This window comes from Penicillium lagena (assembly GCF_028827675.1).
Source record: "Penicillium lagena strain IBT 129212 chromosome Unknown utg000002l_segment0_segment0, whole genome shotgun sequence".
Taxonomy (NCBI): domain Eukaryota; kingdom Fungi; phylum Ascomycota; class Eurotiomycetes; order Eurotiales; family Aspergillaceae; genus Penicillium; species Penicillium lagena.
The window spans coordinates 3,886,181-3,911,968 of NW_026623223.1; the positions used below are offsets into that span (position 1 = coordinate 3,886,181).

The 25,788-nt window shown below is 53.5% G+C and overlaps 15 protein-coding genes across 15 annotated transcripts; 6 read left to right on the forward strand and 9 right to left on the reverse strand.

Annotated features, from left to right (window-relative positions):
* Positions 1-278: 278 nt before the first annotated feature.
* On the forward strand, positions 279-2,306 carry N7510_004379 (Zn(II)2Cys6 transcription factor; the record flags this gene model as incomplete). The annotated part of the gene is made up of 3 exons (XM_056976305.1): positions 279-347; positions 383-1,871; positions 2,059-2,306. The coding sequence occupies 3 exons, from the start codon at positions 279-281 to the stop codon at positions 2,304-2,306; spliced, it is 1,806 nt and encodes a 601-aa protein (XP_056836261.1).
* A 332-nt stretch (positions 2,307-2,638) lies between these two features.
* N7510_004380 (dihydrodipicolinate synthase family protein) lies at positions 2,639-3,481 on the reverse strand (the record flags this gene model as incomplete). The annotated part of the gene is made up of 2 exons (XM_056976306.1): positions 2,639-3,375; positions 3,442-3,481. The coding sequence occupies 2 exons, from the start codon at positions 3,479-3,481 to the stop codon at positions 2,639-2,641; spliced, it is 777 nt and encodes a 258-aa protein (XP_056836262.1).
* Positions 3,482-3,716: 235 nt separating this feature from the next.
* Positions 3,717-5,444, reverse strand: N7510_004381 (tetratricopeptide repeat protein; the record flags this gene model as incomplete). Its single annotated transcript, XM_056976307.1, has 1 exon — positions 3,717-5,444. The coding sequence occupies one exon, from the start codon at positions 5,442-5,444 to the stop codon at positions 3,717-3,719; it is 1,728 nt and encodes a 575-aa protein (XP_056836263.1).
* Positions 5,445-5,601: 157 nt separating this feature from the next.
* N7510_004382 (DUF1993 domain-containing protein) lies at positions 5,602-6,114 on the forward strand (the record flags this gene model as incomplete). Its single annotated transcript, XM_056976308.1, has 1 exon — positions 5,602-6,114. The coding sequence occupies one exon, from the start codon at positions 5,602-5,604 to the stop codon at positions 6,112-6,114; it is 513 nt and encodes a 170-aa protein (XP_056836264.1).
* Positions 6,115-6,419: 305 nt separating this feature from the next.
* Positions 6,420-8,010, reverse strand: N7510_004383 (glycoside hydrolase family 30 protein; the record flags this gene model as incomplete). The annotated part of the gene is made up of 3 exons (XM_056976309.1): positions 6,420-6,831; positions 6,891-7,092; positions 7,158-8,010. The coding sequence occupies 3 exons, from the start codon at positions 8,008-8,010 to the stop codon at positions 6,420-6,422; spliced, it is 1,467 nt and encodes a 488-aa protein (XP_056836265.1).
* A 1,099-nt stretch (positions 8,011-9,109) lies between these two features.
* N7510_004384 (beta-glucosidase) lies at positions 9,110-11,611 on the forward strand (the record flags this gene model as incomplete). The annotated part of the gene is made up of 5 exons (XM_056976310.1): positions 9,110-9,631; positions 9,692-10,408; positions 10,467-10,621; positions 10,686-11,092; positions 11,205-11,611. 5 exons carry the CDS (start codon positions 9,110-9,112, stop codon positions 11,609-11,611), a joined length of 2,208 nt encoding a protein of 735 aa, XP_056836266.1.
* Positions 11,612-11,867: 256 nt separating this feature from the next.
* Positions 11,868-13,264, reverse strand: N7510_004385 (Male sterility NAD-binding; the record flags this gene model as incomplete). Its single annotated transcript, XM_056976311.1, has 2 exons — positions 11,868-13,062; positions 13,128-13,264. The coding sequence occupies 2 exons, from the start codon at positions 13,262-13,264 to the stop codon at positions 11,868-11,870; spliced, it is 1,332 nt and encodes a 443-aa protein (XP_056836267.1).
* A 13-nt stretch (positions 13,265-13,277) lies between these two features.
* N7510_004386 (uncharacterized protein) lies at positions 13,278-13,520 on the reverse strand (the record flags this gene model as incomplete). Its single annotated transcript, XM_056976312.1, has 1 exon — positions 13,278-13,520. One exon carries the CDS (start codon positions 13,518-13,520, stop codon positions 13,278-13,280), a length of 243 nt encoding a protein of 80 aa, XP_056836268.1.
* A 19-nt stretch (positions 13,521-13,539) lies between these two features.
* On the forward strand, positions 13,540-13,800 carry N7510_004387 (uncharacterized protein; the record flags this gene model as incomplete). The annotated part of the gene is made up of 1 exon (XM_056976313.1): positions 13,540-13,800. The coding sequence occupies one exon, from the start codon at positions 13,540-13,542 to the stop codon at positions 13,798-13,800; it is 261 nt and encodes an 86-aa protein (XP_056836269.1).
* Positions 13,801-14,076: 276 nt separating this feature from the next.
* On the reverse strand, positions 14,077-17,494 carry N7510_004388 (WD repeat protein; the record flags this gene model as incomplete). The annotated part of the gene is made up of 7 exons (XM_056976314.1): positions 14,077-14,325; positions 14,382-14,580; positions 14,649-14,737; positions 14,796-15,745; positions 15,794-17,250; positions 17,327-17,405; positions 17,458-17,494. The coding sequence occupies 7 exons, from the start codon at positions 17,492-17,494 to the stop codon at positions 14,077-14,079; spliced, it is 3,060 nt and encodes a 1,019-aa protein (XP_056836270.1).
* A 367-nt stretch (positions 17,495-17,861) lies between these two features.
* On the reverse strand, positions 17,862-18,918 carry N7510_004389 (putative mitochondrial carrier protein (Pet8); the record flags this gene model as incomplete). Its single annotated transcript, XM_056976315.1, has 2 exons — positions 17,862-18,812; positions 18,865-18,918. The coding sequence occupies 2 exons, from the start codon at positions 18,916-18,918 to the stop codon at positions 17,862-17,864; spliced, it is 1,005 nt and encodes a 334-aa protein (XP_056836271.1).
* A 677-nt stretch (positions 18,919-19,595) lies between these two features.
* Positions 19,596-22,215, reverse strand: N7510_004390 (uncharacterized protein; the record flags this gene model as incomplete). Its single annotated transcript, XM_056976316.1, has 3 exons — positions 19,596-20,353; positions 20,412-21,780; positions 21,892-22,215. The coding sequence occupies 3 exons, from the start codon at positions 22,213-22,215 to the stop codon at positions 19,596-19,598; spliced, it is 2,451 nt and encodes an 816-aa protein (XP_056836272.1).
* A 60-nt stretch (positions 22,216-22,275) lies between these two features.
* N7510_004391 (uncharacterized protein) lies at positions 22,276-22,572 on the forward strand (the record flags this gene model as incomplete). Its single annotated transcript, XM_056976317.1, has 1 exon — positions 22,276-22,572. One exon carries the CDS (start codon positions 22,276-22,278, stop codon positions 22,570-22,572), a length of 297 nt encoding a protein of 98 aa, XP_056836273.1.
* A 435-nt stretch (positions 22,573-23,007) lies between these two features.
* Positions 23,008-23,540, reverse strand: N7510_004392 (mitochondrial 54S ribosomal protein uL11m; the record flags this gene model as incomplete). The annotated part of the gene is made up of 2 exons (XM_056976318.1): positions 23,008-23,340; positions 23,412-23,540. 2 exons carry the CDS (start codon positions 23,538-23,540, stop codon positions 23,008-23,010), a joined length of 462 nt encoding a protein of 153 aa, XP_056836274.1.
* Positions 23,541-23,967: 427 nt separating this feature from the next.
* Positions 23,968-25,338, forward strand: N7510_004393 (survival factor 1 family protein; the record flags this gene model as incomplete). The annotated part of the gene is made up of 5 exons (XM_056976319.1): positions 23,968-23,987; positions 24,056-24,271; positions 24,335-24,756; positions 24,808-25,184; positions 25,240-25,338. The coding sequence occupies 5 exons, from the start codon at positions 23,968-23,970 to the stop codon at positions 25,336-25,338; spliced, it is 1,134 nt and encodes a 377-aa protein (XP_056836275.1).
* Positions 25,339-25,788: the final 450 nt, after the last annotated feature.

Genomic DNA, 25,788 nt, shown 5'->3' on the forward strand with positions numbered 1-25,788 from the left:
TATATGTTTACGAACATGGAAGGCAATAACGGTCGCTACTGTAGCTATTAGCCCCAGCAGCTGATCCGTTCTCGCCCTTGTCCCAAATAGGAATTTAGCCGATACCGCGAATGAGCTTGTCTGTTTCCATCGGTAAAGTGGGCCTTGGAGCGTGTGGGGATCCCCGGTTGAATTTCGGAGCCTTCCCGAATGAGGGGAATCAACCCCCAGATTATTGTCAAAGTTGATGAATTTTTGTCTCTCGACAAGTGGAAAGCAATATTGACAATGTTCCATCAATGGCAGCAGCGCACCGATCTCGACAGGCGCCATCGTCCTCGTACGCGCAATGGCTGTCTGACATGCAGGTGAGCTAGGGCCCTTTACAAGTGCTCGTACAAAGCTAAGCCCAACAAAAAGGCGTCGGAAAGTCCGATGCGATGAACAGCATCCGAATTGTAGCCACTGCAAGAGGCTGCGGCTAGACTGCTCGTGGCAGCAAGATACGACTCCAAGATCCAATAACAAAAAGAAAGTGCGAACACATCGCCATATCCGCGATCAGCCAGAGTCCGGAAGGAATAAAGAAAAAGTCAACATCACTACCTCATCGCCCGCGCCTGATACAACACCTACCCCGTTGCAGGAGAGTGCCGATGACTCGGCTTTCAACAAGATCTTCAATTATGCAAGTTTCATGTGGGACGACCTCTCATCAAACTTGTCACCAAATTGGGACACCGTGGACATGAATACCTCGGAAGATCTGGCGTCTTGGCCCGAGATGTCGCTTCCAATCCCAGCTCCATTGGGACCACCACTATCAAACTCTGCGACAAGTACCGGAGCTCTCGTCGAACGCCGTTCAAAGAACAACCTTGAATCCTCAACGCTGTCGGCACGCTTCTCAATCGGATGGAGCGAGTCTCAGCTAGCGGATTATTTTGCTCACTCGGCCGCACCGCCAATCCTAGCCACCGTGGAAACGAGTGCACGCTGGCTTTGGATGCGGAAGGAGCTGACATCGATGACCTCAAGCTCAGAGATGGTCAAGTTCGGAGTCATTGCATTTGTGGCGCTGGAGTTGGAGTCTGCGTGTGCATTGGAGCCAGCGACCTACTCGCGATATTACCGCACGGCAAAAGAGAGATTGGCTGAGAATCTGGAAAAAATAAATAACGACAAAAGCCTTCTTGTCTCGCAATTACGGCCTATCCTAGCCGTCTTATTTCTGCTATCATATATTGACTTGCTCACCAAAGACGTCTCTAATGTGCACGCAAATCTGCGACATGGTTTCAATGCTTTGCAGATGGTGGATATTGAATCCCTGGGAGTGACAGGTATTTCCCCCTCAAAAATGTATAAGACTACTTTTGCTAATCCGTTCTTTACAGAAAAACGTCTTGTATCTTGGCTTCGGCTACTAGATGCTCGGGCTGCGGGTGTTGGAGGAGAGGGACTTTTCCTTAACGAAGATGACAACACAATCAACACGGATCTCCGGTCCCCAGACAGCTCAATTGAGGAAATTGATTCCGCACTTGATGATGACGCAGAAGCCGCCCTCGAGGATTTTATCATGAGACCAGCCTTCCTTTTCTTCCAAAAGGTCCAACTGTTTATGGGCCGGATCTCGAAGATCGACCTCTGGCATCGGCGCCGGGGTACAGTTGAAGACGAAACAGAAGTAATGTTAATTGCGGCCGAGATCAGCCGCGATATCAAAGCCCTATGGCAGCAACGCCCGCCCATGATGGATCATGCTGTCGCCGGCCGGCTGGGACCGCTTCTTTCTCCACGACTAGCAGAGACCACTACGCGGATGATGAGACTAGCACACGCAAATTTCTTTACTAGCTTTATCCATCTGCATCGTGTTGCCTACAAAAGTAAGTTTGACCACAATGTGCCGTCCGATGGCGACGCTAAAACTCTACACGCTAGCTTTACCACGCACTACAGATGTTCTCAACGCTATGAGTGAGATTCGCAAAGTAACACGGCTTATTGTTGAAAGCCCCTGCACACCGTCTCCCCATGAGATTCCAACAATAAATACACCAAGACACTGCACAGGATCTGTGTCGTCGTTGCCCGTGAACATGTTATGGCCATTAATGATGCTAGGCGTTGAGACCGAAGATCTTGACGAGCGCGTGTGGGTAATATCATGTATTAAAGAGATGGGGAATGTTGCTTCAAATGCTGGTATTACGGCTGAAGTTCTTCAAGAAGTTATTCGCCGACAAGACGAGAACCAACAACGTATGGACATCAGAGAAGTGATGCACGAGACCTTCAATCGGGCTTTTGCCATTGTGTGAACTATCCATTTATACTCTATAAACATAATTCTTAACTTCATCTTTACAGCTCACCTTCTGCTTGCTCAAGCGCCTTCACATTCTTGGCAACCCAGGCACGTTTTTCCTCGTTCAAAAACTTTGGATAGGGCCTTCGGCACCAAGCGCTCTCTTCTGGGTAGCCAAGGTACTTCGCAACAACCCATTTTGTCCCACTGATGCCTTCTTTCCCAAATCCCCACTCGGAAACGGCTACCTGAAGCTGCAGTTGCTCTGCCTTGGTAATCTGACCAGAAGTGTACAGATTGTACAGTTCCACGCAGGCCTGTATATGAAGAAGTCAGCAATCGGGATTACTGCCCAAGAAGGCGTCTCCAAACCTTGGGGTATAAATTTGCAACACCTGTAATGCAACCAGCACCTCCAACGCTCAGACACGGCACCAACCACTCACTTTGACCAGCCATGGCCACAAAGTCAGGACTTCCACTTAGCGCTCGTCCAAACTTGGCCGTTGTTCTTGCAACCGACGCAATGGACCCACACGTCAGCTTCACAGCCGCGATATTGGGATGCTCACCCAGCGTCTCCAACATTTCTGAGTTGACATTGAGCCCAGCCGCGACACCGGGGAAATTATAGATGATGAGAGGAATCGGCGATGCTGTGGCAACCTCCTGAAAGAAGTCGATGATTGTAGCGCTATCCAACGCGAAATGGAAGAACGATGGCACCAGCACCAGAGCAAAGTCCGCGCCGGACTCAGCCGCCAATTTTGTGTCTTGAATAATGGCCTGCGTGCATCCTCCAAATGTACCACATGTAACGGGTAGGTCGGGTCGACCGAGCTTCTGCGCCGTGGACCGAGTAAGGCGCACCAATCTCGATTTTTCTTCCGGGATCAGAGTGGCTGCTTCGCCATTGGTACCTGCGATGACAACTCCGTGTACTCCGCTGCGGACAAGAAATTCAGTGTGTCGTTCTTGCAGGTCCCAATCGATGGATTGAGTGGCATCCGATTTGAACCACGTCAGGCAGGGGACGTGGACGCCCGGAGGATAAGGGGGGTTTGGCCATTGAACCCATGGTACTTTAACAAAAGGAAATAAAATATAGGCCTCCACTCAAAACCGACAAACAGGTCCTTAAGAAGAACCATTTGCCTCGACATGCGCGGGGGATCGCGGTTTCCCCATTGGGATTAGCCGACTACGCTGGCCACTTTTCTCGTCGGCATCAACTCGGTTCTGGGAGAAGATGACATTGAACACCGAAGAGAAGAACGAGTTTATGGATGTTTTGTTAAATATGGCATTGAACCTCAAAGCGACGGAAATATAAGCGACATAGCATAGAATTGTGCCTAGATATCTTGGAATAAAACAGATAGTGCCTGCCTCAAGCTGTATATTCTACCATACACCCCACAATTTACTCCTTCCCGGACTGACAGCACAAAGAGCTTCGGCTGAATAGCTCCTTCACAGCCTCGGGGGCCTGCGAAGTGTCTTTCCGGCAGAAACACGATGACTGCACTGGGACATCGGCGATGGCAAGAGCCACCTTCAATTGCGGCTCAATTACCCGAGCCTCAGCTGTGCGTTCCAGACGCACCAGACACTCATGGTACCCTTGCAGCGCCCAAACATTGTTCGGATGCTGACGTGCCCGAATCAAGGTGCCGTCCAGACCCAGATCCGCTCGGTATACATCTGCTGCCTCTTGGACACGACCCTGTTCCAGCAGGAGTGCCGCATACGGATGGCGGGCAGGCTGCATCCAGCTCCAAGGTTCACTGTATCCGAGCCCATCGTCCAGTTCGATTGCGCGGCGCAGGTGCTCGAACGCCTGCTCGTGGTTCCCTTTTCGGTACTCCACCTCGCCGTCCAGCATGGCCGTCCCCACGGCTAGGAGGTCGACACACTTGTTAGGGAAATCCAGGCGGGTCTCAGGAACACGCGTCAGTGCTTCTTTATATTTCTCACGCTCCTTTTCTGCAGCCTCGACATTCCCTGTCGCGGCATAAGCGACACCCTTGGCATAGTGGGCGGTTGCAGTCGTGACACAGTACAGTTCTTGATCATCAGGCAGCGAACTTTCGATAATTTCGTCCCACATGCCGAACCGTACCATAACATGCGACCGCACGCTCATGAATATCTCGAGCCAGTCTGCCATCGGAGTGAGTAGCTCTTTTGGGAGGGTCGCCTCCAGCCGGTCTGCCGCGCTTAGGGCAACTTGTTTCTGGCCCGCAAACATCGCAGCATATATGAGTGTGTGATAGTTGTGCATACGATAGACCGTGTAGAAATTCGACGGGCCGTTATGTTCCAGGAACTTCTCGTCTGCACGCGTGGCATGCTGGTTGGCCCGGACGGCGCCTCGATAGTCACCAACCAACAAGTCCAGGTGCGAGGGCATGTGGTGTACATGGCCACTATCTGGGACCAGCTCGCGCAGCTGGTCGGCTGCTTGCAGGCCCAGTTCCGGTGTTGGCGACATTTCGATCAAATGAATGTATACGTGCAGGAGACCCGGGTGCTGAAAGGCATCCTTGTGGGTGAGAGCCTTCTCCAGCACAGCTTTGGCATCGAGCGTCCGCGTCCCTGGGTTGGGCTCCCCGGTTTCCAGATTCCAGAGCTTCCAGGGGTTCAAGTTGACCAGGGCATCTGCATACAGAGTTGCCACGTCGAGATCATCGCCAAAGACATGATACACAGCTTCCATTGCTTCAGCGTAGGCGCGATTCTGCGACGCATACTGCTCCATAGTAGCCGGTTGTTCGCTCTGGTAGCGAGCCTGCAAAGCGGTGATGAGCACCTGCTCGACCGGTGTCACGCTACTGGCGAGAGCCTGTGCCTTGCGCGAGGCTTTATAGGTGCGGCTGGCCACGTCTTCGAGTTGTTCGCCGAAGAACTCCCACGACTGATTATAGTTCGGGCCGAGGGCATATGCCAGACCCCAATGGGCCATGGCACAGGCGCCATCAAGCGCAAGGGCTCTCTCAAAGCAGGCCACCGCCTCCTGGTGGTTGAAGGAATAGGTCCATGTCAGACCGCGGTTGAACCAGATCTGGGCTTCAGGACTCTTCGTGGTGATCTGCCGCTCAAAGCCACCCAATTCATAGTGATACTCGATCAATTTAGGATTCGCTGACATGACTCTAGTTAAGTTGCTAGTTATAACTAGACTCGCGGTGGCAAAAGGCGAGGATACCTCCGATGCGGGGCATGAATCTTTGTAATCGCCGGGCCCAACTGAGACAAACAAATACAAAGAAGCAACCCTGTTCTTTTCCCATACAGACTACACCAGCATGGCCTCTTCAATTTACGATGGAACCATTCTCACGGCCAAAGGCGCCTTGGAGGCCTTGGCGAACATTCTCCACATAGGCGAGAAGCAACCCAATGCCAACGCTTTACTCGCCGCCCGACTGGCCGACGACATGAAGCCCTTGACCTTCCAAGTCTACACCGTCACCAGATTTTCAGAGATGATGGTAGCACGACTGACCGGTCGCGAGAAAATCAACTATGAGGACAATTTCTCTTCGTTCGCCGAAATGTATCAACGCATCGACCAGGTGTTGAAAGCCCTCAACGACGCCGACAAGGATGAAGTCAATAAGCGTGGCGACCAATCTGAGATGACTTTTTTGCCTTCATTGGAAACCGAAATGACCGGCGCCGCAATGGCGTATGGCATTTGCATCCCGAACGTCCTCTTCCATGTTAACATGGCCTATGCCATCATGCGAAAGGAGGGGGTGCCACTAGGAAAAAGGGACTATATCATGCCTTTCTTGACCAAACATGTCACTATCTAAGCAGAGTCCGGTGACAGAGGGCCTTTTTTGCGGCATTTATCGCCTCGTACATACTGAGATCTCTAGCTTCGCATGAAAAATTTGGCTGAATGGGTTTCCAGGTGATCAATGGCAATGTACTTAGCTCTTGCTCTTTTATCTAGAACGATAGATGTATACAGATGATTCAGGATGGGTTAGTCAGTTGTCGCAATCTAGCAAAGTCTCAATTTAACATGGACTGACTTCGCTACTGCCATTATCGAACTACCAATGGCATTCCAAGCGATCTTCCTCATAGGGCATACTATCAGAAAACAGTTCCCTTAATCCTGCGCAGGCGGCAAAGTCCAAGTAACCACAGACTTTTGGTAGACTTGGCCAGTCCAGGACTCTCCACTTGCAAAGTTAACGGTGGCGTTTCCATCCTGCGGGAAGCCATTATAGATCACCACGGTCCTCGAGTGGTCGGGGTTCAAGAACGCGGCCGTCGCGATTTTCTCTTCGATTTCGACATCGAAGCTGGCCGATGTGGAGAGTGCAATGGCACCCCGTGGTACAAACTTGGAGAACTGGCCCATCATGTAGTAATCCGTGGTCTTCTTGTAGGTGCCTGTGGCCGGGTCGACTTCGATGAAACCGCGGCAGGAATTGCATCCGCCAGGAAGGTGGGGATTGTAGTCGAATGTTGTTCCGAGCGTCCATGCGATAGCGCCAACTGCCCAGTTCTGAATCGGCCTGTAATGAGAAAAGGTCAGAAAAAAAAAGTTGATTGTGGTAGGAGTTGAGCTACATACCCCATGACAAAGTAGGGAACTTGGTACCACGACGTATAGGGAGATGTCCAACACTCAGTCATGTACTGCGTCGCCTTGGGGTTCTTTTTGTGGAACTGAGTCAGGACATCCCATGTGTTGTTGGTCGCGTAGCAATGCCATGCAACGTTGTTAACGTAGTCACCGGCACCGTCTAGAACAGTCTGCGGGTATTCCGGCACATCTATGATATTTTGGTCAGTTTTTAGCTCAATATGTCACTAACAGAGCCACTCCGAGCCATCTCACCTGTGTTGTGGTCGTAAGCCCAGATCTCGGTATTCAGACCAGCGCTCTTCAATGAAGGTCCCACATGATGCTGAATGATCGCGGTCGACTCGTTCGCGGGCAGATACATGGTAGGATAGCCCGGGTTGCTATTCAGAGGTTCATTCTGGATGGTAATGGCGTCCACCTGGACTCCCTTCTTTCTAAAGGCTTGAATGTATTTGACGAAATATTCGGCATAGGAACCTGCCCACTTCATGTTGAAAGTATTGTCGGTTGCATTGCCATCCTGAACATGGTTGTTCTTCATCCAACCGGGAGGACTCCAGACCGATCCCAGCAGTCTGAGGTCAGGGTTATATTTTTTGAACTCAGCAATCATGTTCACCATGTGATTTCCAGGGTCTTCAAGACTAAAGTTGGCCACCCTTGGGTCAGGAGAAATATTGTTGGGCGTTTGATCGTAGGAGTACTCGTAAGAAGACAGGTCGGAAGCTCCAATTGAATGGCGCATCAAACTCATTCCCACGGCTTCCGGGCCGTCAGTTGTGAGCAATTCAGTGAAGAGGGCCGACCTCTGGGCCTCTGACAAAGCTGAAAAAACGGTGATTGTTGCATCTGTCACCGCAGCACCAAATCCTACCATCTGTTGCTTGTGGCCGCTGCGGGTATCGTCGACCGCCAGGGACCAGGTCGGGCTGTCACCCGTTCCCAGGACTGGGGCAGCGTAGGAGGTGAGATTATAAGCTCCATCGGCCGAGGTCAAGTAACTCGAGGCAGGTCCCTTCTTCGAGAGCTTTGGTTGGGCCAAGGCGGCAGAGGGCAGAGCAAGGGACAGAGCGCCTGCTACTTTGAGTGCCTGAAGGATAGCCATTTTGAGGTGTGAGACTGGACCAATATCAAGCTTAATAACAAATGTAGGGGGATTGCCATCCTTTTATATCTAGCAGGCTATAGCCGTAAAGTTACAATTCTGCCGTGTTTAACTAGTAGACCTGGAGTCGAGGCTCGTCGTGTAGAACAAAATGTCCAATTGATTGGAAATCTACTCCGACGGTTAAATCAACGCGGAGTAACGGAGATTAATCGGCACTTGATTCATAACTTTCAATGGTAACTTCCCCCCATCGAACGCTAAGTGCGGGGATAGAGTTACGATAGTTACCCGTAACATTGAATGGAATTGGCTGTACAACCAAACTCACAATTGAAATACCATTCTACGCCATACCAGGATGGTGTGGCAGTCTGGCTTCCAATCTATGTTTGCCAGTGGGACTGCATGGAGAAAAATATATGGAGAAGTGTGGTGAAGTGCCGACGCTCTGAAACCGGAGTTGCAGTTTTAAGCTTGTCTGACCAAGGACGCTAATGCCCCGGGAAGTTGTTAGTTGAATAATTAATAATTTGCCGAACAAAAAGTCTAACTAAAACAGACCCTTGATTCATTCAGGTTAACAAGTTGGACTGGTGCGGGATAATCACCTTGTCCCTTGCTAATATGTATACGTGGTTCAGCCCCATGTCAAGAATTTGGAAGCTACCATGGTACACAATCAAGGCTAATTGGATGAAGCATTATCGAAAGTCTATACCCCCTCCATTCATCCAAACTACTATCGTGCGAATAGATTCATTTTCTTGACACCATCTACCACCATACACCGTGGGCGAGAACTAGACCCGCCCACAAATATGTGAAATGTTTCTGGTCGGCTGGAGCCACGTTGGGTGAAATTGCCGGCTAGTGCACAGACACCAATGCTAAATAGCCAGTCCAGCCCGCGGTGTCCTTGTTATGGGACTTTTGAGCTCATTCCACAGCCAAGCCCATGTTCATCCGCAATGGAGAATTAAAGAATCAGGACAACCAGGCCAGGGGGAGCCCCCTGTACTGGAATGCCCATATAATGAGGGTCGCCCACGCCTGAAGAAATGGCCTAGATTCGTGAGCACCCAGCGCGACCCTCATCATGCAGCAGACTTTTCTGACCCTACTGGCAGCTGTCGTGATTGCCCAGGCATCTAGCACAGGCGGATCAGAATGGGACGCCGCCTATGACAAGGCTCGGGCAGCCCTCAGCAAGTTGAACCAGACTGAAAAAGTCGGCATCGTCACGGGAGTGGAATGGATGCGCGGCCCATGTGTTGGCAATACCTTACAGCCAAGCTCCATCGACTATCCCTCACTGTGTTTGCAAGACTCTCCTGTGGGAATTCGCTTCGCCAACCCGGTGACTGCCTTCCCCGCAGGAATCAACGCCGGTGCGACATGGGATCGAGCTCTTATTCACGCTCGCGGGGTCGCCATGGGTGCCGAAGCCAAGGGCCTCGGGGTCAATGTGCAGCTCGGACCCGTGGCTGGGCCTCTAGGCAAGATCCCCGACGGCGGAAGAATCTGGGAGGGTTTCTCGAACGACCCCTATCTCAGTGGTGTAGCCATGGAAGAGGCCATTCAGGGCATGCAAAGCTCTGGCGTTCAAGCCTGCGCTAAGGTCCGCTGATTGTTTCCCTTGGATCGGTTGACCCAACGAGCTGATCTTTTTCCCATCCAGCACATCATCGGCAATGAGCAAGAGTACAATCGCAACACCATCAGTTCAAATATTGACGACCGCACTCTGCACGAGCTCTACCTCTGGCCCTTCGTGAACGCCGTCAAAGCCAACGTGGCTTCGGTTATGTGCTCTTACAACATGTTCAACGAGCAGTGGGCCTGTGAGAGTGATGATCTGCTCAACGGCATCATGAAGACCGAGCTAGGGTTCCGCGGCTACATCATGAGCGATTGGAATGCGCAGCACACCACGGTCAACAGCGCCAACTCCGGCCTGGACATGACTATGCCCGGCAGTGACTTCAATGTCCCTCCTGGTAGCATCTTCTGGGGCCCTAATCTCACAGACGCCATCACTAAAGGGGAAGTCCTCGAGTCCCGGCTTGATGACATGACGACTCGTATCCTTGCCTCGTGGTACTTGCTTGGTCAGGATCAGAATTACCCCCCGGTAGCCTTCAGCTCCTGGAATGGTGGTCAGGCCAACGTGGATGTGACGGCCGACCACAAGATCGTCGCAAGAGCGGTGGCCCGCGACTCTATTGTTTTGCTGAAGAACGACGACAATATTCTGCCTCTGAGTAAGCCCAAAAGTCTAGCGATTATAGGATCAGACGCCATTGTCAACCCTGCCGGGCCTAATGCTTGCATTGACCGTGGCTGTGACAATGGCACTCTTGCCATGGGTTGGGGGAGTGGTACTGCGCAGTTCCCGGTGGGTGGCTGGCCCCCCAATCCGGAAAGCGTGGCGAGACACCAGCTAACAGAAATAGTATCTTGTCGGCCCTCTCGATGCCATTAAGACTCAGGCAACCGCTGGCGGCACTACTATCGTTACCAGCACTACCGACGACGCGGGCCCCGCTGCTTCGGCTGCCGCTGCCGCCGATACCGCCATTGTCTTCATCAACTCGGACTCTGGTGAAGGGTAAGTTCCGTTACAGAACATTATCGACGCATAGTTTTCTGGTCTAACCCGGGCTACTAAACAGTTATATCACCGTGGAAGGCAACGCCGGTGACCGCAACAACCTCGACCCCTGGCACAATGGCAACCAACTCGTCCAGGCTGTGGCGGGGGTAAACAAGAACGTCATTGTTGTCTGTCACAGTGTTGGCCCCGTCATTCTGGAAACCATTCTGGCGCAACCCAACGTCAAAGCCGTCGTCTGGCCCGGTGTTCCCGGCCAGGAGAGCGGTAACGCGCTCGTCGATGTCTTGTACGGCTCTACCTCCCCGAACGGCAAGCTGCCTTATTCCATAGCCAAGCAGTTTAGTGACTACGGCACCAACTGGACGACATCTCTGCAAGACAACTTTACCGAGGGTCTCTTCATTGACTACCGCCATTTCGATGAAAACAACATCACTCCTCGCTACGAATTCGGCTACGGCTTGAGTAAGTGTTTCTCTTTGTTGTTTTTGGGAGGGCTTTCGCTTCCAAACCCCATTCGCATACCGAGAAGAAAAAGTGAAAGGAATAAGACATTAATGTTTATGATAAATTCTAGCATACACCAACTTCACTTACTCACAGCTCAAGGTCCAAGTCAACGCCACACACGGTGTCATTTCGGGCTCCATCGTTCCTGGAGGTCACCAGGAAAGTTTCCTTAGCGTCGGTTCCATTTCCGTCAACGTTACGAACAGTGGTCCTGTCGCCGGCGCCGAAGTTGCCCAGCTCTATATCGGGCTTCCTAGTAGCGCGCCCTTGACGCCTCCCAAGCAGCTAAGAGGATTCCAGAAGTTGCCGCTCGCTCCTGGCCAGCAGGGAACTGCCACCTTTGAGCTCACCCGTCGCGACGTCGCCTACTGGGATGTGAACCAGAAGTCCTGGGTAGTGCCCAGCGGCACTTTCAAGGTGTACGTGGGCAGCTCGAGTAGGGATATTCGCGAACAGGGCTCGTTCACTGTCTAGATAGATATGCCATCCCCAAGGATTGAGGAACATATGTGCGGTCTTTTAAATGGTCATATGGCCCAACCTCTGATTTATAGACTTTTCGCATATTCCCAAGAAACCGCGCCTCTTCTGGCATTGCTATCAATAATAGGAAGCGCTAGCCAGACATGAACAGCAGAAGCAATAATTATCTTCCACAGAAGCCAAAGGGAGGAAAGACAGTCTCCCACAAGACTACCAACTCGTATACGTGCCCACGAAGAACAATCAACTACGCCGCGGCCGTCTTGCCCTTTCGACAAAGCAGCCTCACCGAACAAGCCGGCCAATTTTTCTTCTTCGCCATCTGCACCGCAACAGGATAGATATGCCCACGTCTCGAAGCCAAAGAAAAGGGCCCGGAAGAAGTATCCTTGAACAAAACCAGACGCGTCTTTTCATTTGTATCAATCCCGCCCAGTTTCCGAACCGCTTGCACAGTCTTCTCCTCTGAAAAAGCATACGACGCCCCAAAGATCTTGAAGATCCTCTCCGAGCGGTGCAGAGCAGGCGAATGCCAGTCCTCTGAATCCCACACCAGCTTCAAGCTCCACGGCAGCCGTCTCTCTTTATTCAGGGCTTGCCACCAGTCCTCGACACTCTGTCGACCTTTTTCTCCGCTGACGGCGTGCACGCACCCCGCCGTGCCGAGGGCAGCGTGCACAAGAAGACGATCCACCACGACGTCGACGGGGACTTCGTCAATCGTAGATTCCGTATGCGGATCCTTGCACCGCGTCGCGAGCGTGATTCTCCGGCCCGGGTGCAGCATATATGCGGCAGCCAGTCTGGTCGAGGACATGGCATGTGGACTCGCAAAACCGGGGACCGGAAATTCCTCCGCTGGGCCGATGAGCGACGGTCTGATGATCAGTAGCTTGTCCAGTGCGTCACGCTCCGATGCCTTGTGCAGCAGAAGTCTCTCGCTGAGATGTTTGCCGTACCCGTAGGGCCACGGAAAATCGTGCGCTTCGTATTCATCGGACGAACCCGTTCGCTGCACCTGGTCCCACGCTTGCACGGCACTGGCGTAGTAGTCTTCTTTCTCGCCGTCGAGGGGATATATCTTTTCCTCGACGGGGACATCCGATGAGGTGCACCACTTGCGGAGATGGGCATTTGCGTACGCTGTCGATACGAATACAAAGCGCTCGAGATTGGGGAATTTGAGGGCGTAGCGGATCAGACACAGGCTGGGCGCCATGTCTGTGTAGGACATTTCTCGAAGGGAGGAACCAAGGTTCACAGCGCTGGCTGCGTGGATGACGATGTGTACGGTGTTTTTCAGGAGCTGGAGCGTCTCCTCGGAGAGATCCATGGTTGCCGTGTCACCTAGTTCGCCGTCGAGGATCGTGACGCTGGAGTTTTGGAGAAGCGCTGTGACCTGCGAGGCGGGGAGCATGGCCGACCATTTTGCCTTTGCCTTTCTGAGCATGGAATGTCTGGTTAATCTTGGGTCTGTATTTCTAGTAACTCCTGAAATTGTACTTACTCCGAGCCTCCGCGACAGAGTAAGTACACCCGTTTCGGCGACGAGCAACTCAAGAGCCGACAGAGCACAGCCGTGCCCAGGAACCCTGTACCTCCAGTGATGAACAGGGTCTTTCCATCGTAGAAATCCCATATCATGGCGGGATGGATGTCAAATTGTAGCGGCCAGGAATCGGTTCTGGCATAGGAGGAGACGGGAACCCGCATTGGCAGCAGTAGAGCATCTTATATCTCCGGGCAGCGGATCTGACGGCAGACGTAGCGCAACCACGAGGCCGCTGAATGGATGCCTCGATAACGTGGAAGCAGAAAACATGCAGGATCTGCAGTCCAGATAGCCGGAAAGAGGAGGGTGCAGGTTTGTGTAACACGCCGGATACTGTGTAACGCCCATTCACACGCCGAGATTGGCCATGGTGCAGAGTGATTCGGTGGGAGGGGCTCGTATCGTCGAGTCAGTGTGGGAATGGACCTCAGTCCCTGTGAGAGAAGTAGGTCCTCCCAAGGTGGGAGATACCGCTGCTGGTGGTTGGAGTATACACCGCTGGATCTATACCCCTGCAGGCACCGACCAGTCTGAGGCCGCGGTTGCGGGGGCCTATTTTAAGGCCACGCGCGGGAGCGGAGCAGCGGGAATTATACTGCAGCAATCACCGACAGCTGTCAAAGAGTAAAAGAAAGAGTGTGACATTGGTATCTGGGAGTCTACGTACAAAATGCACACAAGACGGCACCACACCGTAGGCTCGAAGCAATCACAGCGAAAAGAAAAGCAAAAGACATATCAGACATCATCCCCATATGTACCGGTACCATATGACCGCTAGATAGAAACAGAATCGCAGGCACAGCTCAGCTGATGACCCAGAAACAGAAACAAAGCATTGTCAGAGAAGAAGAAATCCAAACCCCAAAAGGAAAAAAAACTGGTAAACGGGATCACGGGTGGCTTAAGTAGTGGTGGTCTCCTCCGCGGACCCCGAGTTGGCCGTGGAATGGATGCTGCCAGCGGGGACGCTGCTTTCGCCATTAACTGTGCCGGCACCATCGACGGTCAGGTGGGTTTCATCGACGCCGAGCAAGGACTTGGGTGGCTTGATCTCCTTCTTGCCGTTCGCCTTGTAGTAGAGAATCATATCGCCCGAGCTGCGCCAGAGGTGAGTGCGGATGGTTGCCAGAGTCATGTTCGGGGGACAAATCTAGTGGCCAAATTAGCAACAAGGATCGCGACGGTGAGGGGAAACGTAGTTCTAACCTGCTTCTGACAATACAGCTCGAGGTACTCTTCCGGAGGCATCCTCGATTCCTCAGGCTCGTCGGGATTGGCAGGATCGATGCGCTCGGCCACATAAGCCAGCACCTTTTTAGCTCGAAGCATGCGGTTGGCGTTCAGTCGATTATTGTTGTTGGTAGTTCCGTTGGCACTAGGACTCTGGCCGCCATTGGGAGTAGGCCTAGCAGTAAACAACAGCATGTTAGTGTTTGGTGTTGCAGGAACCCATCACTTCGGCTTGGAACTTACGGCTCAGCCTTGGCAATCGGAGGTAGAAGATCGTCGTACGGCTTCAAAACAAAAGCGATCTTGACCTGTTCCTTGAAGGGGATTTGGTTCTATACACACAAGTCAGACATCACAGAAACACACAAAGCGCAAGTTGTGACTACATACCTTCAGAAGAAGCTCACCAAGCCAGTGAGGAATCGACTTCTGCAAGCGTGCAATATCTTGTTCGATACGGCCCACGCTGCCTCGGTAGAGATCCGCAGCCACGGCGGTATCCCCCGTTTCTTCCTGAATGAAGACAGCAGTCCGCGAAGGAATATCGAGTCGCGGTGTTTCATTCTCGGGGCTGGGCGTGATGGCCGATTCCAGGTCTCGGTCTGGATGGGCAGAGATGAACTCCTCGTACTCGTGGCGAATGCGATCAACCACGCCACTAAGATTGGCCTCGTAGACCTTTTCTTCCTTGACTGAAGAGACTTCCGTCTCTTCTGGTTTCTCCTCTAGGAGCGGAGGCTTCGTGTCTGTGGAGGTGCGGACCAGTTTCTTGGGGAAGAATTTCTTCCCAAACAAAGACCCCTTCTTGCGTTCTTCCTTGTCAGGTTCAGCTGGTGACTGGGGCACGCCCGGTGATGCTGCTTCAGAGGGGGACATGGGGTTGGGAGTCCTGTCAGCATCTGCAGGGGTTTTTAATGAAAAATAGTCGCCGTTCTTGTCAGGATAGGAAGACGGGGGAGCATCGGTGTGCGGATGTTCTGGTGTATCTGCATCCAACATGGGAAATGGGGAAGTGGTACTCTGAGCCGAAGTACTGAGGTAGTTTATCGACGGTGTCCCAATGTGAATGCCAATTCCCGTATTAGGGCTGCCCGGGAAGTCAGAGCCCGAGCGCGAGGCCGTAGTCTGGCCCGTCAAAGTCGTCATTGAAAGATCGCGAGAGATCGGGATGCCGACGCTGCGAGGAATATCATCGCTAGGTGCCGATGTACTGAGCGGATTGACTCGGGCGAATTCTTCTGCCTTGGCCACGGCGGATTGACGGAATTCACGGTCCCGTTCGATTTCTTCATCCACCAACGGAGCAAACAGCCAGCGCAAGACCCATTTGCCAAGGTTGACTGGCCTTTGTTAGTATTTGATATAACGGGGAAAGACAGGGGACATACTTCTTTGATCGTCTCGGAACTGCGATATATCAGACGGAGGCAAGTCGGCCTCGTCAGCGTACACCTCGGCATCGAAGCAGCGATTGGGCTCCAGAATGACCGACAGCCTTCCTGTGCGGATATCAACCGTGCACCAGTGGGCGATGCTTTCGGTGGTGTTTATTTCAGTGGCAACGTCGTCGATATGTGTCTTACCAAATGTTTGCACCGGAACGCACTTGAGTAGATCCCACAGCACCACCTCGCCCGCCGAATCTTGTGTCAGGGTGCGCTTCCGATCATTCAACATCAAACATTTGATCAACCCGTGCTGTCCCTCGATAGTCTCTTGTGGAAGCGAGTGGACAGGAATCGTCAAACCCAACCCTTCCTCCAAACCCGGCTCTGAGGATTGTCCACTCCCAGGTGAGGTGCTGCCTAGTAGTGCCGATGTTGCTGATAATTGTAGGACCGCGTCAAAGGGAATTTTCTTGGGTGCTGCTTTACCGGACTCGTCTACCGGCGCAGCAGCGGCCGAGTCAATTGTTCGCGCTGGGTCACGCGGCGCGTCAATCTCGAGGGTAGTATCAACGTTGTCCCAACGATGAATGCTCGATTTCGGGGTAGCAGTCCAGATGTAGTCGCCGGCGGCCACTACCTTAACAACACCCTCGTGTTCCTGCAGCGCAGCGACACACGTCCCGTGCTCGACATCCGGAGAGCCTCGTACATCGGTCTTGGCGACCAGACCAGAACGATCGCTGGAGTAGAAAACCGCGAGATCCGGGTGGTCTGAATAGAGCGACCAGACGCTGTCATTGTGCATGGTGAGAGTGTTCATGCATCGGCCAGCCGTGAGCGACCAGACCTTAATGGTTTGATCGGACGAGGCCGTCATGATCGTATCCCCAGCCTCGTTGATGAGGATGTCGCGAACGTTATCCGTGTGGCCAACGAATTTGGTGACCAGCTTGCCCGACTTGGGATCCCATACCCGTACCACATTCTCTGGCCCGCCACTGGCGAGAACAGAAGAGACAGCCCCCAGGGCGTAGACGGAGCCTTTCTCGGTAGCATCTTCCCCGCCGGCATCGATATTGAGGATCTCTCCGCCCCCATTGAGATCCCACAGGTAGAGCTTATGGTCCAGACCACCCGACGCCACCCATGTCGCCTGGCTGCCGGGACTAGCCAGTGCCTTGACATAATCGGAATGCTTACCGATGCGCTCAGGCACCTCGGTGGATTCGGAGTGTGGCCGCCATAGTCGCACGGTGGTGTCGGACGAGGCGGAGACGAGGGCGGAGTTGCCCTGTGTCAAGACAATATCATTGATCCAGTGGCTGTGAGCCTGCACCTGGGTTTTGAACCGGGTCGCGCTCGGGCCGGTAGACGAGAGGGGGGCGGAGGTGGAGGAGGAGGACAGGGGCAGGTCGAGGTCCCAGGAACAGATGACACCGTCGCGGCCAGCGGAATACCTGGGGATTGTCTCGGGTCAGACGCTGTGCAACCCTCGTGCTGGGGCGGTCGCAGGGAAAGTGAGACAGGACTTACAGGATGGAGTTTTGAGGGTCGACGGTCAGGCCATTGACTCCCAGCCGGTGCCCACCGGGGGCATCAGGCAGAGGGAGTACTAGGGGCTGTCAGAGATAGGAAGCAGACGAGAGGAGAGGGATAGGACCAACCATAGGTGACCCTCTGGTGGCTCAGTTTGCGAGCCATGCATGCAGTTAACGTGCGTTCGAAGAGAGATTATTGCGGAGATGCGGAGTGAATCAAGGCCGATCACTTGCTGGAGAGCGTGGGGGGAGGGCGACGTCACATTGGTGACCCAGGTGACGACCCGAACGATATCGAGGGAATGTGTGGACAAGGAGGAAGAACACGCAGAAAGCGAAGAGAAAAGGAGACGGAGGGGAGATAGAGAGAATAAGCTGATGAGGGGAAGGTCGGTTCGTAGGATGATTCGGCTTACTCAAGTGCCTGACCTGAACCAAAGGTGGACACCCACACTCAACGACAGCATCATAACTCTATGCCAGATCTATATCCTCTAAAACGTCTCATACTATACAAAACTCACCCAGCATTACTCCTGCTGCGTCTCCCTCAGGCCCTCCAACGTATTCGACGCCCACTGGTAGCTACCTAAAAACACAGCACCTCCAATCCCAATCCAGGCCACGCGAGGCCCGATACCACGCCAGAAGGCACCAAAGCCTTCCTGCGCAATGCCGCGAACGACTTCCTTAACACGGACCGGCGCGTTCGAGCCGCCGTCTCCGCGGCGAGCAAGCATGACTCGGGTTTTGATGACGTCCAGCGGCGTAGTCAGTCCCGCGGCAATGGAGCCGGCGACGCTGCCGAACATGGCACTCGTAGAGGCGGGCACTTGACTGTCTATTACGGAGCCGGTCTCAGAGCGTAGGTACCGTTGTGCGTATGTCTCCTTCATGGATTCCCACATCGTGAACTGGAGGACGGTAAACGGGATCTCGCGCGCGATGGTGATCCCCGCGCCGCGGTACAATTCTCGAATCACTGCTCCGTAGCCCCGGGGCGCAGGTACTACTGGTTGTGCAGCTGTGCCAGAGGCAGTTTTGGGAGTCTCAGCATGGCGCAGTGCCAGAATATCCTTCAACGCAGCCAGACTCGACCCGCCGAACAAACCCGCTTGAGCGCGCTGCTTGATAACTTCCGTGGGGACGCGAACCGCACACGCTGCGATCTCGCCGAGCGACGACGCAAGAGAGTGTGTGATGATGACATGTGAGCGGGAGGGATTTTGTGCGTGAGAGGAGGACCGGGGGAGGAGGGAGCGCTTGACGCCGTCGTAAACGATGAAGAAAGACGCTGCGGAGGGGGCGGAGCCGAAGAGTACGGAGGGGAGTCCGGCGTAGATGCCGCGGATGGTTTGGCGTAGGGTCAAGCGTGAGGCCTGGGGTGGTGCGGCGTGGTCGCGTGCTTTTTGGAGGCGGGTTTTGATGGTGTCGAGGGGGTAGAGGGAGCAGTCGACTGTGAGGCCTGCGATTGCACCGGACTAGAGTGGATTAGTGAGAGGGAGGAACGAGTAGAGGTAGAAGCGGGCGTACGATGAGCGATCGCGTCCACAGGGAATAGACCAGTGGCTCTGTGTCGGAGGCCATGGTGGGAGAGAGGGTGGAGTTGGGAGAACGGGGAGGGGCCGGCGGAAATGGGTTCTATCGGCGGAGCATGCTGTGCTGTATCAATTCGCCGCAAACATAATACGTGATACGGAGAAGGATAAAAACGAGGCGAAAGAGGGAGAGAGCAAAAAGAGTTGATGTCGAGGTTTGAGAGGGTTTGCCGCGGCCGAAGTCGGACAGCGTCGATCACTCAGGTTTACTTCCTTAATCCCATCCTAGGGTCTCTATTGCACGAAGGATTGATATTTGCAAATGATTTCAAGTATCTACTAGCCGGGATGCTACAAGCATTATTATAGCCATCCACTCACGGCAACAAAAGAATGCGACAATTGGCGCGCAAAAAGAGACATCCCACCAGCCCGGCACAACCTCACACCCAAGTCTAGCAGAAACATCTATCTCAAGAAAACAGTGCAAACTCTTCCTCAACGCCAGAAGAAACAAAAAAGTGCCTCCTCTCTTAGTCTCATAAACAGTCAGACGGAGTATTAGTCGCGTGAAGATATCAGCAACAAGACATCAGCAAGGACATCCCGCACGTCAAAGAAGGGAAAAACAAAATCACGGGAGGAAACCAAAAAAAGAAAAAAAAGAAAAGCTCAAAGAGGCATTATGGACACACGGAAAGAAAGTTGATACAAAGAAGAAGAGTCTCACTTAGTAGCCTTGCTGGCCTTGCTGGGCACCGCCGGGCTGTGGGAAGGAGGCTCGAGGACGTGTGTGTGCGAGGGCATATTAACGATCTCCCCGTTGTCTTCCTGGAAACATGTCGGGATATTGCGCACCCAGTCATCCGACAGTACTTCGTCGAGCGTCGCGCGATCATTGGGGTTGACCTTTAACATGCGGCCAATGATGTACCGACTTTCCCGCGGCAAGATTCGGAGAAGCCGCCACGGGCCCTTGATCACTTCCTGTCGTTGGCCGGAATGCTGAGCGCCACCTGGGAGCGGCGGGGCGTTTTTGCTTGTCGTACGTTGGGGCTTCGCGTGGTCACTGACCTCGCTGGTCTGCTTCTGGGCGTCATCGGTCGGCTGGTCGTTCTTCTCACCCTCGTTGGGGGTGGATTCTGCGGGGGACTGGGGCGCCTCATTCTTTTCCGACGGCTCAGAGACATTGGGCTCCTCTGCAGGATGCTCAAGATGCTTCGGCTCATGGGCGCTGGAAGGGAGATCAGGTGCAGACCTGGGCCGAGGGTGATGACGGGAATCCGGGACTGGAGTGCCAGGCGTCGGAGGAGCAACAAATAGCCGATAGGAGTTGTCAGTAGTCCGTGGCTGCTTCCACGGAAAGCGGCGCAAGGTCATGCAGCAGAAGATGATAGCCAGCGACCACACATCCGTAGGGCGAGGGTCGTATTTTTTCTCGTCATACACCTCGGGAGCGAGATATGGATCCGAACCGACAATGCCTTGTTGTCATTCACATGTTAGCAAAGACGCCATTGTGTCAGAAGAAACAAAACCAACCTGAAGCGGGAACTATATCGTTCTCAAAGGGATAGCGGAACACCACAGCGCTGCCAAAGTCGATGAGTTTCATGATTCCGTGATCATTCACCACCACATTATCCAGCTTCAAGTCACGATGCGCCAGCCCCATGCCATGCAAGTATGCAACACCACTGAGGATTTGGTTGAAAGAACACGCAATCTCCTCCTTGCCCATCTTGCCCGTCATGACAATGGCAAAGAGATCGTACGGGGCATACTCCATCACCTCATACCAATGACTCCCTTCCTGGATGATATCCAAAGTTTCGATGATATTTCCGTGATGAAGCGTGGACCCAATGCAGAATTCCGCCGTCACTTTCTTGGAGTACTCCTTCAGGCTCTCCCAGCTGTGGCGGTCCCGGAATTGCTTCACGGCAAAGGTGACGCCATCGCTGTTGCGCTTCAAAAGCCGGACGGAGCCTCCTGCGCCAGAACCCAGCACCCTGCCCATTTTGCCGTACTTGGAGTTCAGGCCATGATCATCCGCGAATGGAACATTTTCGGGAGCCATCTGATATGGCGTACTGCTCTTACCTGTTGATCGGCTGGATCGTTTGGGCGCGGAAGTCGGAGAATCTGGCCGTTTATGCTTGTGGCCCAGCTTGAAAAACCGCTTCAACTCAGACATGGAGCCATGATGGTGGTGGCCTTTCTTCCCCTCGTGGTTCTGAGAATGCTTGCTGCTTGTGCTGTTGAACGTATTGCTCCTTTCGTAAGGCTTGGTGACATCACTCGTGCTGGCCGAGCGAGGAGTTCCAGGGCGAAACGCCCGTTTTGCATCTCGGCTGCCAAAAATAAACCTCGGATCTAACTGAGACAGATTCTTCGTCTGCGGGGGCCGCTTGCTCCTCGCATATGGATCGTTTGGTTCTCCTACCGGTGTGATAGCACCCGGGGGTGTCAGAGCGCTCGGCGTTTGCGGGGGGCTCTCATCTACAGAGTTGCCATCGGCTCCGATGAAGAATTGGGCCCGATGCGTGGAGATCGGATGAGGAGTATTCTGACGAGAGGAAGGGTCCGAGGTGGGTTGCGGTGTGACGAAATTCCGTGAGTGGTCGAATGATGTCCCCCGCGAGGTTGGTGCGCTTCGCTGGGCGGTCTTTCTGTCACTTGCATGGACTGGGGGCGAAGTCTCCGGAGTAATGGCAGCCGATCCTGGGTGGGAGCGAACGGCGGTAGCCAACGATGCCCCACTGTCACTCGATTTGGCTTCCCGACTCTGGGTGACGGCCGGGGTTAGGGGAGGTGACTGCACTGCGGACGCGGGAGGTGATGCATGAGGGGATGCTCCATATGAAGTGCCACTCTGGCCACTGCGATCGCTCGATTCGCGGGATCCCACCTAGATGAAAAAGGATCATTAGCTGCTGATCTAATCTCCACTATCGAACGCGCTTTTCAATCACCAGCTATCGATGACAAGGACGGCAGAGAAAACACATTGTACACATACCCGGGAAGGTGGAAGAGACATGGGTTCGTATGAGAAGTTCCGTAGCCGCGATTCCTGCAACTGTGATCGCTGCAAGCTCATAGCCAGCGAGCGTATATCTTCGTCATCCGTGCCCAATTTCTGCTGGGTTGCGGACGGTGACTGCACTGCGGCAGGAGACAGGGCGGCCTGGGATGGTTCAATCTCCTCGGTGACGGACGAGAAGCGGACCTGGCTGGGCTGGGATCGTGACTTGGCGTCGGGGTCACCGGCGTCCGAGCTCGGGTCGGCGGGCATCTTGGCGGGGGTGTTGGTCGTCTGGGGGCCTGCCATCGCGAACACCATCCTGATCAGACGCCAAAGAAAGAAAAAGAGCCATTCTGCTAGTCGGACATACCTGAATCCATGGCGATGGAGGGGTCGGTCGAACCGGGCCGTTCAGACGTCATACAGGTCGACACCAAGACACAGCGTGGTGGGACACATGCCTCTCAAGATCAACGGGCTTCACGATGGGTAGATCGTGCAATGGTTGCGAGACAGATCGAGGTGGATGGTGGTGACAAGCCGGGCCGGGTCGATTACGTGGGAGGCGAGGTAAATCCTTTCCAGAACGTTTGGCCGAATCCGTACGATAAGAGCGAGCCCGTGCGGCGGCGATACGAAGAACACGAACACGAACCGAAAATGGCCGAGATTTGAGCAGAGGAAGGTCAACGACCGAAGAAGAGACGAAGGAGAAGAGGGAGAGGAAGAGAGAGAGAGAGAGAAGAGAACCAGAAACGATGGAGGGGAGAGTTGGGGGTCTAGGCCTGAGGCACCAAGGGTGGGGGTAGGTATTATCTTATGACCGAATCTTGCACATGTATTATTATTAATATTATTACTGCTTAGTCGTGTAGTATCCCGAGCGTCTAATATTAGTGTCGGATGCAAGAAGATGATCGGAATGTCGCGGCACTGGAGTGGCCTATGATGTCGAATATTATGCCCAGCTTATGTACTTTCCGCCCGTGCCGAGCGTCGTGATCTGGAATGTTGCCGCATGGGGTTAGTCGGGTATAGCCCTGGTATTATGTATGGTTGATTCGAAGCTCTGGTATCTGGTAAAGTACATGAAGAAGAGGAAAACAAAGATCATGGCACCACCTGGATGCCAATCGACTGGGCCTGCGCCATCACGCTCTTGCACAGGCCCTGCAGGCTCAGCCCCGACAACCGTGTCTCCGACTGCTTGATCTGCGCGATCTCGTACACATGTTTCAGCGAAATCTTGCCACATACATCGTGGCCTGGGTTCATCGCCCCACGCAGCCGGCCCTTGCGTGGCTCGACATTGGCGGCATTGAGGAGGAGGTAGGTCGCGGTGGGCGTGCGCAGGTCGAAGGTGAAGGAGCGGTCGGGGCGGACGGTGACGCGCGCAGGGATGGGCACCCCAGGGTTAATGTGGGCGGTGCGGGCATTGAATTCCTGTTTGGCGCTGTCAGCAACAGGGATCGGGGGTAGATATAGGCTCGATATAGGATAGATCGAAGACCGACCTTGCAAAAGTCCATGCTCTTCACACCTTTGCTGCCTAGGGCCGGGCCGACCGGGGGACTAGGGCTGGCCTGGCCAGCGCCAACAATCAGTTTGACAAACTGGTCCTTGGCCAGCGCGCTCTTTGCCATGATGTGGGAGGAATTGGGATGGGGGAGGTGAAAGAAGGAGATCGAGAGCAAGCAACGATAATACTGCCAGATTTTCCTCAAGTCCCGTGATTGGCCGGAACCAACCAAGCGAATCGCCGGCACGTCATGGCCCGAACAACTTCTCTTCACTTCATCTTCTTCATCATCATCATTGTTCAGGGATCACTAGGAACAGACTACTCCTCGCTTCCTCCATTTGCTCTGTTGTTCCTACTCGGGGCTATCCTCTCATCGCTGCATCTGTACCATACGCATCGGGCACCCAGCTCTCTCGGAGCTCTCTTCATCCGGACTTGGACTGGCGCTTCCGGGCCCCGCGTCGATCTCCCTTTCCTTCCGTCTCCCTTTTTCTTTTTTTCTCTTCTGGAAAAAGTTTTCTGTCCAAATCATCCATTCCTCGATCATCATGAATTGGCTTAAATCGACGTATGTATTTTTCTTCCCCTCCCCTCGGATATAATGGTGGTGGGATAGCTGACCACCCCTCCACACAGCCTCTCAGCGGTGGCGGGCACCCAGGAGCCTATCTATGGCCCTGACGCGATTCAGCCAGTCACAAAGCAGGCCGAGACGACGCCGTACACAGAGTTGACCAGGGATGACTTGCGGTGGCGCGCATACCAGTACACCAATGTCGAGACCCAGACCTTCTACGCCATGGCCGACAATGGCACCCTGGTCTTTGTCCAGATCATCTACAGCAACATCGTGTGAGCATTCCTACATTTCCGTTCGCTTCCTCTCACAGACCTGACTCTCCTCCCTATTGATAGAGGAATCCATACCACCGCCCAGTTCAACGCCAAGATTTTTAACCTGAACGGCGGCGAGCACATCTGGCACTCAGACCCCCTGTCCAATTTCATGTTCGATGAGGGCATGTACTCGTTTGGCGCGGATAACCTGTCGTTGACCCTTAACGAGGAGGCTGACGCCTACGTCCTGAAGTCAACCGTCAGCTCAAAATGCTTGGTGGACCTGACGTTCAAGCGGACAACTCCCGGGTTTGTCGTCGGCAAGAACGGCACGTCGTACTTCGGCACCGACCCAAAGAACCCCTGGGGCTCGATGAGCCACTCCTTCTGGCCTCGGTGTACCGTCGAGGGTACCATCACTACCCCAGACCATGCCTATGACATGGCCGGTCGCGGTGTCTTCATCCACGCTCTGCAGGGCATGAAGCCGCACCACGCAGGTAAGAAGCTTTTCGCATGATACTGTGGATAGCAAACTGACAAGGACGCAGCGGCACGGTGGAACTTTATCAACTTCCAGACTCCGAACTACACCGCCATCATGATGGAGTACACCACTCCTCCATCCTACGGCTCGACCAAGGTCAATGTTGGTGGCATTTTGAAAGACGGCGAGATCATCTACGCCGGTGCCACCAATACAGTCACCCACACCGAATCCGCGCAGGACTCTGAGAACGACTGGCCGGAGCCGAAGTCTGCCCGGTATACCTGGAAGGGAATGACCTCCGACGGCAAGGAGGTCACTGCCGAGGTTGAAGGATCTCTCGGGCCCCGACTCGACCGCATCGATGTCATGGCTCAAGTGCCAGGCTTCATCAAGTCCATCGCCGGAAGCGTTGCTGGTACCAGACCGTACATTTACCAGGTTTGTCATTCTCATCCTACTTCTTAGGAAATTGTCCTTTCTAATAAATGCACAGTACTCGCCACAAGAGAAGCTGTCCCTGAAGCTGAACGTGGGCGGCACCGAAATCGTCGAGGAAGGAAAGATGTTCGGTGAGGCGACATTCATCTCGTGAAAATCTGCTCTCTCTTGGGCACGTACATAGCACGCACCCATGCCCCCTTTGCCTCGATGACGGGCCATACTGTTGGCGTTTCTGAATGATTTTTATTTAAACTTACACTCGTTCCGGGCCATGGGCGTTCGCTCGTGTCTATCGCGGTGACGCCCATGTAGACCTGATAATTTCCACACTGTATACTGGATACTTAATGCTATTGACTATAGTCATCTCTGCATTCTTTTTAGTAGAGGGTCATGTAGTTGCAGTCTCCTCGAACCCAATTCTAGCATTTTAGATTACAGATATAGAATCCTAAGTCTACTATTCAGTCTGAAGGGACAGTTACAATGTCTAACATAACAGCGGAAGTATAAAAAGAAAGTGATTGTCCAGACAACAAAGATATAAGTGTACAAAGAAAGACAAGCATATCAATAGGTAAAGGCACATGCGGATGATAAA